Source organism: Symphalangus syndactylus, chromosome 6, assembly GCF_028878055.3.
Source record: "Symphalangus syndactylus isolate Jambi chromosome 6, NHGRI_mSymSyn1-v2.1_pri, whole genome shotgun sequence".
In the NCBI taxonomy this organism is placed as follows: Eukaryota; Metazoa; Chordata; class Mammalia; order Primates; family Hylobatidae; genus Symphalangus; species Symphalangus syndactylus.
In genome coordinates this window covers 21321791-21335352 of record NC_072428.2, presented here as the reverse complement: position 1 = coordinate 21335352, position 13562 = coordinate 21321791, and the positions used below count along the sequence as shown (strand labels likewise).

Sequence of the window (13562 nt, the reverse complement as noted above, 5' to 3'; positions counted from 1 at the left end):
GCAGCCTAAAGCTGTGTCCACCAGCACTGTTATGTTGGTTTCCCCCAAAAGGTGGTGGTAACTTGCGGATATGCTGGTTTGCATAAGGACAACTGCAACTAGAGTTATATGATACTGTTCCCAGCTCAGCCCCACCCTGTGCCAAGAGGATTAATGATGGAAAAAACCCGAAGGGTAAAGAACTAACTGACACTTGGTCATGTTTCTATGAAACTATGGTAAATAAGCATTGAAAAGAGGCACCATTCGGGACCCTGGGCCCTAGAGCAATGAGCTCAGAATCTAGATAGTATTGCAAGTTCTCATCACTACCTCTCTGTAGTAGACTAACAAGCAACTTTCCTGATTTTCTTGTTTGGTTTCGGGGTTCTTATGGACCCATTTAAAAAAAATAAGCATGTTGTCCTTTCCTCTGCAAAGATCTCACTCAGCTAGGGTCAGACTCAGTGAAAGGCACTTGCTTCTGCAGAGGCTTATGCTGGAGATCAGAAAAGGGCAGTCAGGACCTCCAAGTAGCTGTGTTTTGAAGACCCTTGAAGTCAGTTTATTTCTCCAGACTAGTCAAGAGTCACTCTCTGAGGCTGGGCATGGTGGTTCACACCTGTAATCCCAGCACTTTGGGAGCCAAGGTGGGAGTTCGAGACCAGCCTGGGCAACATGGCGAGACTGCCTCAACCAAAAATAAATAAATAATAAGTCACTCTCTGCCTGGCCTCTTGTATTCCCTCCTCCAGTATCATTTGACATACTTCCCACCCCAAACTGCCTCAATACACTGACAGGTCAGTAGGTGGCCAAGAGATCCCAAACTGATCGTTTTATCTTGGAATGACTCTGGGCTTTACTGTCAGAATCCTCCTAATTTACACCATTGCAATAAAAGTGCTTGTGTTTTTCTATGGTAATGTTGTGCACTAAATAATGCCAAGGGAATCCAACAGGTAACAATGAGGACACTCTCTGGCTCCAGTCCTGGTTTTCTGTATATGCCATTGATTTGCAGATTAACTGTGATTCTCACACTCCCTCTGTAACCTTCTAAGCATGCAAACGTCAAGGAAGCTTAGTCCTCAGATCTGCCCATTATCCTGCATATGGTGGTTAAAAATACATACCCCAGCCTTAAAACTACCGGATAATGGGTCAAGTTACTCAACCTCTCTCTATTTCTTCTTTTCTCATCTAAAATACAGGGGTAATAATTATAATACCTACCTCATATGGTTATTGAAGGATTAAATGAGTTAATACGCATCAAGTGCTTAAGTGTTAGGTACTATTATTTTTTAAGCCCCTTTGGCGTGCACAAATTCTCAGATTGTCAACTTTGCAGTTGCAAAGCGTAGAACATACACCTGAAAGAGGCATGACTGATTGGCTAACCAGCTTCTCATTTCTAAAGAGGAGAAAACTAAAGTCCAGAGAGAAGACAGGTCTTTTCCCGAAGTTAAATGGCTATTAGGGATAGTGTGTGAGCTAGCATGCAGGCTCCCTGCCATCTGAGGCAACTCTTCAGTATTCCATGGTTATTGGGCAATGAGAAGATCAGATTTCTTTAGAGTAAATAACCATTTCCTAGATTAAATAATCTGACTCGCTTAGGCTTCTGGGATAGGCATATAGTGGAGGACTTTATAGCTTAAGAATATACTGCCAATTCTGAGTGTGTGAATTCAGAAAGAAATATAAGGATTTCAGAGGGCAAAATGATAAGTAGCCGATGGCCAGAGTTCCCATGCTTCGAGGGCCATGGACCTTTGCTTTGGCAGTAACAGATGGCTGGATAGTGACCAAGGGATGCTGCCTAGGAAGAGCAGGTAGTGGGTTTGCCAGCTGGAGCTGAAAAAATTAAAAGACCAGTGGTTCGGGTGGGCTTGATGGCTCACACCTATAGTCCCAGCTGAGGCAAGTGGATCACTGGAGCCCAGGAGTTTATCAAGATCAGCTTGGGCAACATGGCAAAACCCTGTCTCTACAAAAAAAAAAAAAAAAAAAGATACAAAAAATTAGCCGGGCATGGTGGTGAATGCCTGTAGTCCCCACTACTCAGGAGGCTGAGGCGAGAGTTTTTTGAACCTGAGAAGTCAAAGCTGCAGTGAGCCTAAATGGCACCACTGCACTCCATCCTGGGCAACAGAGTGAGAACTTGTCTCAAAAAAAAAAAATTAAAAATTAAAAAAATAGAATTAAAAAGTACCCTTTAGAATAAGCCAGTCTATAGGCCCAAGTTCTCAGTGGAGCCAGGGTCATGCTATCAGCCTTGCTGGTTAGGTGGTCTCCTAGAGCCAGGGACACGGAGGCACCCCCAGGAAGGAGAGTTCCTTTCTAAAGCTGCAGAGCACATTATTCCTTTATTTTTGTTGCATTGACATAGTCTCTTCGTTCCCCTGAAGGTTGACCATACCTCTTACTGTTTATCTCTGAGTTCTCAGGCAGTTCTCAGGAACTGGGAGATTTTGTCAGTTAACGTATTGTTTAGACCTCACCATGCTCCAGCAGGTTGAGAAGTAAGTGGTGTTTTCTTCTAGGATTAGACCTGCTGACGTTTTGAAATAGCCTAGGGCTGCTGGGAAGAGGTACCCAGGAGTTCTCTCCCTTTGAGGACAGGACCACTACCAGTTGACCTGTCTCCCCCTTTCCTTCAAACTAGGATGTTGGCAGCAGAAGATGAGGCTTGGTATGAAAATGAACAGCTTGTGAAAGCGTAACAGGATGTGAGTAAATTAAAGAATTGGGGTTTTTCCCTTTGGTTTTTTTAGGTAGAGGGGAGCCTACCTACAATGAAAAGTTAAATAAAAAGTACCCACATGAATGAAGGCAGGGGCAAGTCCAAAGCCGAGATACCATTTCCCTCTAAGTAAACCCACTGAGGGAATCCCCTCCCTTAAAAAGAAAAAAAGACAAAAAAAAAAAGAAAAAGAAAGGAAAGAAAACTGGTTGGGCTTGGTGGCTCATACCTGTAATCCCAGCATTCTGGGAGGCCAAGGCAGGCAGATCACTTGAGGTCAAGAGTTCCAGACCAGTTTGGCCAACATGGTGAAACCCCGTGTCTACTAAAAATACAATTAGCTGGGCGTGGTGGCATGCAGCTGTAATCCCAGCTACTCAGGAGCCTGAGACAGGAGAATCACCTGAACCTGGAAGGCAGAGGTTGCTGTGAGCCGAGATCACGCCACCATACCCCAGCCTGGGTGACGGAGTGAGACTCTGTCTCAAAAAAAATAAAAATTAAAAATTAAAATTTTTTTTAAAAAAGAAAACAAATTCTTAGAAACTATGACCTTCATCGTCTTTTCTGTGCCTATTCTCCACTGACTTCTTGGCTGGGGGGAGGTCTTGGAGTTTCATCCAGGAGAATATGTCCTTGGGTTACATGGTTGCAGAAACGAATGACTTGGTACTTGATAGTCTTTATAGAAAGAGAAATCAAAGTGCTGCAGTTAACACTGGCCAGGGCACTTGAATGCAAAGCAAAAGTGACAAAAGGGACTGAGGTTGCAGTACGTGAAGTACACTACTGTGTCAGTAATTAAAGGTGGTGGCCTTGATTTCTCAGAGGGAGAGGAATCAGCTTTGAAGATGCCTGTCACAGACACTAGAAAATCCAACCATCTAGGGCATTGTATCTGCTGACTCTGTGCTGAGAGATAGAGCTAGAACCCAAATTCCAGGTCCCTGTGTGTTGAAAAAAGTCAACCAACATTCTGACCCTGCCCTGATTACTTTGAATTCGGTGGCCTGGAAAGCCCCATTGATTTCACTGTCTGATTTCTGGAAGTCAATTGAAAGAGAAATTTAGCAGGAAGAACCTAAAAGAAAATATAAAAGTTAGCACCTTCTAAGAATAATTTATTGGTCTCAAGTTGGTGTCTATACCTAGTCAGCACCATTAAGAGTCATCCCCGTGGTTGGGGGAAGGTATACCTACAAGGTATTGTCTACGTGGGGATTTATAACTTTTACTCTTTAAAGTTTGCCTGCTTGCCAGAGATGTTGCTTCATTTACTGTTGTTGCTTTCAAAACAGTTGCCTTTTATTTTCCTCTTGCCATGGAAACTGAAATAAAGAAAGAGAAGCATGGTTTTTGAATGTTCTCCAGCTTTAGATGCATTGTAGTTTTCAAGATCAGTCAATAAGTATTTTTCTGCCCAATTACTTGTGAGAGGATGTATCTATTGGAAATAAAGAATGGTGGGGGTGAGTATTGGAAAGGCTGATCAATAAGGCTGGGCTTCATGTCAATGTATGCTTAGGCCAGTTTCAAATGTTTGGTGGCGTTTTGTTCACAAAAGGATGGAGTGTGTGCATCATATTTGATTTTTGTTTTTTCACAAAATTGAATTAAATCCAGTGCTTTTGTTACTGGCTATTCTTCATGTAGCTTTCTTTAGGGTGGTTGTTTACAAAGACTTCGGCATGGTTTCACAGAGACTCATTCCAGTGGAATCCAGTTAGATGGCCCTAATGTGTTCGTTCCAGCTATGACATGTGTTTTGATTCACAGTATGCTTGGATGGACTGTGTGGATGCTTCATTCCTATGGAGGACATAATTTGGAACAGAAAACTTGTAACAGCAGCGTCTTGCCTGCAAAATTATTTAAGAAAAAAAAAAGACTTTCTGATTAATACCAAAATCTTTAACTGTCCTTTAGATAGGTACTGTTTCAAGTAATTGACCCACTGTGATTCTCAACACTGGGTCCATAATAGCCTTACCTGATCATTCACTCCTCCTATTTGCCCCCATTACTCCCAGAGATTCCGGTATTTTTTTAGTGGGGCTTTGGTGGTGGTGTGTGTGTATGTATGTATTTGTATATGTTATGTATACACATGCACATATGTGCCTTGGGTGTATGTAACTATGTATGTATATACACACACATATTTTTAAACATAAATTTTTATAATATTTATTTTAAACAAAAGTATACAGATATATAATCTTAAGCACCACAGGTGAGTTTGAAGCTCAGCCATTGTTGGGAACCATGGAATCAAACACAATTTTTTAAAAGCACTTTGCTTTCATGACAAATAATACACTTAAGGATAAGAAGAGAAGGAGATGCTCACAGATACGAAGACGTTAAAAAAAAATGCCCGTGTTCATGAAGGGGCTTGCTTATAACCAATTGCTCTCTTATTTCATGGGCTCTTTTGATTTTACATAAAGTTCAGTGCTATAAAACTCTGTAAAATTTCATTATGTTTTTAAAGTCAGAGGCAGGGAAAAAGTCGCCCCCAGGTGTTTAGAAAAATAAAGACTGCCATTTCACTGGGCTAAGTTTGAAGCCCTGCAGATGCAAGTGACTTGTATTCATGAGTCCACAAATAAGGAGTTGTTAATGGTAGTGGTTGAGTGGATCCTGGTAAATACAGCTTCAACTGGAGATGGACTCAAGCAGTTCAGCATATACAGCAGACACACAAACTGATGATAACCACTTACTATGTGCTAGGTACTGTTCTGATGCTTTGCTTACATCACCTCATGACATCTCGACAACAAGGTAGGTATTATTATCCCTGCTTTATCAATGAGAATTTCAGTCACAGACCCTTAACCACATCTGCTCAGCTAGTAGGCAGGGACTGGAACTCAAATCCATGTGACTTCAAAGCCACGCAGCAACCACTACACCAGTCACATGCTCTGCCCTGTGGATTGGGCCATATTGAAACAATAAAGACCATCAAGCTGATGGATTTCGAACCACTCCAGAGAAATATGTAAAAGGGTTACATGCAAAAATACGTTCAGAAGACCAGCCAAAAGGCCAAGTATTCTTGTAAATGTGGCAGTGATGACTGAAGAGCTTTATTAAAAATATATTAAGTATGTAGATAGAGAGTGAACTGCTCATAAATCTAGGTGGTTTTGTTTACTTCTGTTTTTCTGTATGTTTGAGATATTTCATTGCTGATTATTTTTGGGCAATAGGACATGGAAGAAAGTTGATAAGCTCTTCTGAATTATGACTTATTCAGGTAGTTTTGCATAAACCAGAGGGCAGATAATTGCTGATATGACCTCAACAAAGAGATAAGGTGGAGAAAGGAATGTTTGCTAATTAACTACAAAGGAAAGAGAAAGGTGAGAATAAGTTACCTGATTCTCTGTGTTCTGTGCTTACTTGCTCCTCCAAAGCATTCTCCCCAGCATGTCTCTTCCAGCTTAATAACTGAAAACAGTTAGTCAACAACAATACACTGTGGTGGAAAAGAGATCCTGTTAGTTTTCTAGATGATGCCTGTTGTGGGTGTATTGTTTCCAAAATTATATTAGTGCTCATGAGCTGGAATCGCTGCACTTTACACACTCAAAATTATGAGACCATTTGTCCCCAGTGGTAGCTCAGTTTTTGGAGTGAACCTCAAAAGCAATCCTTGGCTAACAGAAGATTCTTCCAGATTCTAGCAATGTTTGTTCAAAGTGGGGCATAGCTGGCCAGGTGTAGTGGCTCACGCCTGTAATCTCAGCACTTTAGGAGGCTGAAGCAGGCAGATCACCTGAGGTTAGGAGTTCAAGACCAGCCTGGCCAACATGGTGAAACCCCATCTCTAGTAGAAACACAAAAAATTAGCCAGGTGTGGTGGCACACGCCTGTAATCACAGCTACTTGGGAGGCTGAGGCACGAGAATTGCTTGAACCCAGGAGGCGGAGGTTGCAGTGGGCCGAGATTGCACCACTGCACTCCAGCCTGGGCGACAGAGTGAGACTCCATCTCAAAACAAACAAAAAACAAAAAGCAAAAAAAAAAGATGACAACAAACTAGGGCATATCTTATTATCTTATTTACACTCACTTCCAGAGTTCACTGTAACACAGAAGGTTGTCCTTTGATTTTGACTTTTGATTCATAGAATGTATACATGAAATTGAATTTCCTAATCTTGTGTTTCAGAACAGCTGACTTGTCTCAGGCAAGTGTGTGCGCATTATATAAGGAAGCAGTGGTCGTTTATCTCATCATATATTGGACTGTGAGGCATTAATATATATGTCTTGTTCGTGGGAGCCGTAGATTTTAGGAAAACTACTTATGTAAATAAGCAGTAACAGAAGGCGCTCAGCCAAGCTTTAATGAGACATCTCAGCTCTCCCTCTGCTAAGTCAAAAAATCTACTTTGAGACTGTAATCTCCAGTAAAAGTGACAATGGAAAGAGCAGTTTAAGAAACACTCCTTGCACGTGTTCACAATGTTAGTTTTTAAGAAATCAAAGCCATATATACAATATAATTCTACTTTTGTTTTTTTAAAGTACATAAATGCAATTAATTAAATAAGACCGCAAGAATATACAAACCAGAATGCTCACAGTTGTTAACTTTCTCTTGAAGTTAATATTTCAGATGATCTTAATTTAATTTAATTTAATTTAATTTTTTTACCTTTCTGTGTTTTCAAACTTCTTTGTATTCAGCCTATATAGCTTGTTTAACAGGAGAAAAATGTAATAAATGATTAAGGGTCAGGGAAAAAGGAAAAGAAATGAATATGCACCTTCATGCTACAAACAGACCATTTCTAGTACTGGAAATGTCTGCAGCTTTATTCCTCATTTTGCAAATGAAAACCACAATACTGCCTATAATCATAGCCACTGAAGTGGTCAGGAAAAATCTTGTCAGTTGTCCAGCTTTTGCAGTGGAGTGAGCTGGATAAATTTCCTCCTCAAAGGACATTTGGATGAGTGGGAGCTTCATTAGGAAAGAGGAGAAGCCCATAGGCAAGTCTAGAAAACCTACGTCCCATCACTGTACTGTAAGACGCATGAGGTCCGGACGAAGTATGATACAGCCTGGTGTATGATGCTCACTAGTGTGTAATGAGATGTGTGATACAGCCTGGTGTATGATGCTCAGTAGTGTGTAATGAGATGTGTGATACAGCCTGGTGTATGATGCTCAGTAGTGTGTAATGAGATGTGTGATACAGCCTGGTGTATGATGCTCAGTAGTGTGTAATGAGATGTGTGATACAGCCTGGTGTATGATGCTCAGTAGTGTGTAATGAGATGCGTGATACAGCCTGGTGTATGATGCTCAGTAGTGTGTAATGAGATGTGTGATACAGCCTGGTGTATGATGCTCAGTAGTGTGAATGAGATGTGTGATACAGCCTGGTGTATGATGCTCAGTAGTGTGTAATGAGAGCCATGACCGAGCTCTTCCAGGACACCGTCGAGCAGGCATTTGTGGGGATGGTCGAAAGTCATTCAAAGAAGAGATGTCAGTAGTCACCTGGTTCAGCAGGCTCACTGGCTCCTCATCAGAATTGCCTGGGGAGTCTTTTCAAATGCACATTTCTGGGTCCCACTCTCAGAATGCTGGGTTCAGGGTTCAAAGCTCTGCAAGTGATTCACATAGACTGGTTTGTTTGTGATCTACTTTGGGAAAACTCCTTTTACAAATGAACTGAATCAATTGAATAGTTTCTTTTTCCTTTTTACATTATGCCTGGTATGCTATGCGAGTGTTGGGCCTTTTCAAGTGTCTCTTTTCAGAAATGCCATGTTTATTCCATTGCCTTTGCTCAAAACTCTGCTGGGACTCCCCCACTTTTCATAACAGTGTTCAGAAATAGAATTCTTTTAACTGTCTTCAAAAATAGGGTGACAGCACGCTTTTGAGAGGAGAAGGAAAGCTAAAATAATTTGTTATATATTTTTGAAATATTTGTCAAATGAGAAAGATTTTGTTATATTGGTGTAATGACAAAAACTATCGTATTAAAATATTTTCAAAAATAATTTCTAATAAGCCAAATTATATATCCTTGTACATTAATGCAAAAAAAGTTAAATATCTATATATTGGCTATGTGACCATTAAAAATAATATAATCAGAAATTATTCTTGTTTTATAATCACTTTCTTAGTTTTTTTCTTTAAAAATATTTTACTAATAAAATGTAATATGTATAATTGTGATACATAAGTAACAAAATAAACCTACAGAAATGTTATTTTTAGTGTCTGAATTTTATACACTACAAAAAGTAGTAGTACTTTATTAATGTGGTATCCTGATTGATCATAAAATTTTTCTCGCTTGCATTTCTGCGAATTCGTTTATTAGGTCATCCTTTAGCACTTTTTTATGCTTTAATATTTTTTAGTATATTTTTAAAACAGCAGTTTTAGGTTCACAGAAAAATTGAGTGGAAGGTACAGAGATTTCCCATGTCCCCCCTGCTCCTACATATGGCATTGTCTCCGCCATTAGCACCATCCCTCACTAGAATGATGGATTTTTTGCAACTGATCAAAATAATTTACATATCATTATCCCCAAAATCCATAGTTTGCATTAGGATTCACCCTTGGTGTTATACATTCTATGGATTTGGACAAATGTATAATAACGTGTATACACTATGACATGTATCTACTCATACAGAGTAGTTTCACTGTCCTAAAAATCTTTTTTTCTTCACCTGTTCATTCTGAGCCATTTTTAGCTCTAGTACTGAGTCACTAATATTTTTCTGAAGATTCTATTTTTTATTATGTTTTAATGTTTTGTAGTTTTTTAAAAAATAAAGTTCCTGAGATCTTCAAAGTTATAATCTGTAATTAATAAATTTGAAATTATTGATATATCAGTTGACTCTTCTTTGTAGCAAAAAGTATGTTTTTCAATTGAGAAAATATCCAGTTTTACAGATGCTGAGGTAACTGTTAAGATCAGGGCAATTTATGCTGGGTGGAGAATATTCTCAGTTCTGTATTTAGTATTGATAAAACTAAATATTTCACAGATACTTTTCCACTTAGAGTAACTGTTTTGACAATTTTTAAAATGTTTTTGGGTACATAGGTATATATATTTACGGGGTACATCAGATATTTTGATACAGGTATGCAGTGTGAAATAAGCATGTACATCATGGAAAATGATCCCCTCAATCCATCCCCTCAATCCAATTCAATTTTATAGACAATCCAATTACACTCTTTAAGTTATTTTAGAATGTACAATTAAGTTATTATTGACTGGAGTCATTCTACTGTGCTGTCAAACAGTAGGTCTTATTCATTCTTTCTATTTTTTTGTACACATTAACTATCCTCGCCTCCCCCACAACTATTTTTAAAAACAAAACTTAGCAAAAAGGTTGTCTCTGTTTTAAGTGCTTTATCAAATTTCGATGCTGAAAAATGGTAGGTTTTCTGAATTTTACTTTATTCCAGCACAGAGTACTAATTTATCTAATTAATTAACAATAGAATCCCATCAAAATATTCTTCCTAGATGTCAAGACACTTGAAGCTCAATGACTGATTTTCCTAATAAAATCTCATATACTGTTTGATCATTATTTTATGTGTTTAGAAACACTTTGATTTAATATGAATACTTTTTTTTTTTTTTTTTGACAGCGTCTGGCTCTGTCACCCAGGCTGCAGTGCAGTGGCATGATCTAGGCTCACTGCAACCTCCATCTCCCGGGTTCAAGCGATTCTCCTGCCTCAGCCTCCCAAGTAGCTGGGACTACAGGCACCTGCCACCATGCCTGGCTAATTTTTGTATTTTTAGTAGAGACGAGGTTTCACCATGTTGACCGGGCTGGTCTCAAACTCCCGACCTCAGATGATCTGCCTGCCTCAGCCTCGCAAATAAGAATATATTTCAGTGTCTTCTTGTTTACTAGCTTTGTTTCTATTAATGGCAGTTCTCCAAAATCTTCAAGAGCTACACTTTGGGAACTTTCTATTTATTGTATACTTTAATTAAAGGTTTCCAACTGATTTTAAATTAAATTGAATTTAGAGCTCTCATTTTAAAAGAAGTAAATAAATAAAAGTTCAGTACATTATAGGATACTTAGGTTGATTTCCAAAACAATAATTCAAAGGTTTAAAAATTTCTGATATCTGATTGGTTATGGGCAGTGAAGAGGTAAATCTCATATTATGCCAAGATGTTTTTCTAATTCAATGTTAGCCTTGTGGAAAAAAATTGATAGTTTAGTTGCTGTGTGTGTGTAAATTTTGACAAATAGAGCTTCTGTTTTTATTAGTAGAATGTTGTAGCTTGTTTGTACAAAATGATGGCCTACATCTTTTTTTAACCAACTATAAGTACAATTTTATAGCTCAATGAACCTATTGCTTTTGTTGGATGGGAGCAAGCAATGGGAAATGTCTACCATTTGGCTTTAAAAGTCTATAAGCAACAGTTGCCTATGGTATGTGAGTTTGGGGTAGCTTCCAATTCATCGTTGCCCTGACACATGTCAATTACCACATATAAAGTCAAATACAGTGTCAAATCCAAAGCCTCAGAGAAAAAAAAAAAGAATCCCGTTCCCAAGACAGTGATAACTTAATGTAAAACTAAAGTATACTGACATTATATTAGTACTGCTGAAACAATATATTGAGGATTTACAGTAACATCTGGAAATTCCTTCTAATGTACATATAAATAGAATCATGGAAGTTTTTTATATTGCCTCTTCTGTGGTCTTACAGATTTAATAAACCAAATAAAAACCTCCAATCCACATCTCATTCTTTATCTCTAGATAAGATAAAATCTATTCTTATTCATAAGGTAGGGTTTTAAGCGTTCATTGTTTCTTAAGCCACAGTTAAAGAAATTATGTCTTTAACTAATTTTGGTGTTGTCTCTTCATTCTGTACACGGAATTCCAGCAGATTTAATATTGGCATTTATCATCTGGTCAAACCTTTACATGTTTTCCAATCAAACTTAGGATTCTCAACATTTTCTGTATTAATAAAATAAGATATGGAATAAAATTTGATGAAGACCTGCTTTTTCCTGGCCACAATGGACTTCTAGAAGCCATTTGGATTGAGTTTAGAGGATGGGGGAGTATTGAAGTTTCTTGGTCTGAGTTTCTGTTTAACAGAGAAGTAGAAGGAGCAGGAGATCATGCGGACAGGCTGTGACCGCCAGCTGTGCTGCCTGCCTTGGTAGTGGTGTGAGCTGGATTTGGGGCTGCAGTGCTATTCTGGGAGGAGTTCCTTGAAAGAGTTTACAACAGTTGTTTGATTTGAGCAAAACTGTGTGGTTAGTGGTAGTGCCAGAAGCAGCAGGCCCCCCGTGCGAGCCTGGCCAGCATCGTTCTGCCGTGTGAGCATTAAAACTTTGCCCTGCAAGGGACAAGTTCCAAGGTGGCCAAATAGGAACAGCTCTGGTCTACAGCTCCCAGGGAGATCGACCCAGAAGACAGATGATTTCTGCGTTTCCAACTGAGGAACCTGGTTCATCTCACTGGGACTGGTTGGACAGTGGGTGCAGCCCATGGAGGGTGAGCAGGGCGGGGCGTCGGCTCACCTGGGAAGTGCAAGGGGTTGGGGGACTTCCCTTTCCTAGCCAAGGGAAGCCATGAGTCACTGTACCTGGAGGAGCGGTACACTCTTGCCCAAATACTGCGCTTTTCCCAGTCTTCACAACCAGCAGACCAGGAGATCCCTTCCTGTGCCTGGTTCAGCAGGTCCGATGCCCACAGAGCCTTGCTCGCTGCTAGCACAGCAGTCTGAGATTGACCTGAGATGCAGGAGCTTGGCGGAGGGAGAGGCATTTGCCATTGCTGAGCCTTGAGTAGGTGGTTCTATGCCCACAGTGTAAACAAAGCAGCAGAGAAGCTCGAACTGGGAAGAGCCCACCACAGCTCAACAAGGCCTACTGCCTCTCTAGATTCCACCTCTGGGGGCAGGGCATATCTGAACAAAGGCAGCAGACAGCTTCTGCAGACTTAAACGTCCCTGCTTGACAGCGCTGAAGAGAGCAGTGGTTCTCCCAGCGTGGCATTCGAGCTCCGATAACAGACAGACTGCCTCCTCAAGTGGGTCCCTGACTCCCTTGTAGCCTGCCTGGGAGACACCTCCCAGTAGGGGCTGACAGACACCTCATACAGATGGGTGCCCCTCTGGGACGAAGCTTCCAGAGGAAGGATCAGACAGCAATATTTGCTGTTCTGCATCCTCCGCTGGCGATACCCAGGCGAACAGGATCTGGGGTGGACCTCCAGCAAACTCCAACAGACCTGCAGCTGAGGGGCCTGTCTGTTAGAAGGAAAACTAACAAAGAGAAAGGAATAGCATCAACATCAGCAAAAAGGACATCCACACTAAAACCCCTTCCATAGGTCTCCAAAAAGACCAAAGGTAGATAAAACCACAAAGATGGGGAGAAAACAGAACAGAAAGGGTGAAAACACCAAAAACCAGAATGCCTCTTCTCCTCCAAAGGAACACAACTCCTCACCAGCAAGGGAACAAAACTGGATGGAGAATGAGTTTGACGAGTTGACAGAAGTAGGTTTCAGAAGGTTGGTAATAATACACTTCTCCCAGCTAAAGGAGCATGTTCTAACCTGTTGCAAGGAAGCTTAAAAACCTTGAGAAAAGGTTAGATGAATGGCTAACTAGAATAACCAGTGTAGAGAAGAGCTTAAATGACCTGATAGAGCTGAAAACCATGGCATGAGAACTTCATAAAGCATACACAAGCTTCAATACCTGATTCAATCAAGTGGAAGAAAGGATATCTGTGATTGAAGATCAAATTAATG

General features: G+C 40.1%; 1 protein-coding gene across 3 annotated transcripts in view; it reads left to right on the top strand.

Annotated features, from left to right (window-relative positions):
* PDHX (pyruvate dehydrogenase complex component X) overlaps positions 1 to 13562 on the top strand; it is a 198075-nt gene that overhangs the window by 90735 nt on the left and 93778 nt on the right. The window contains exon 11 of one of the 3 annotated variants that reach the window (XM_063640986.1): positions 10396 to 11781. The exons of the other annotated variants lie outside the window; for them this stretch is intronic. Within the exon in view, the coding sequence (XP_063497056.1) occupies positions 10396 to 10435 (40 nt within the window). The 3' untranslated portion in view covers positions 10436 to 11781. Of the gene's footprint in view, positions 1 to 10395; positions 11782 to 13562 lie in introns of those variants that run through there. 3 annotated transcript variants of the gene reach the window in all.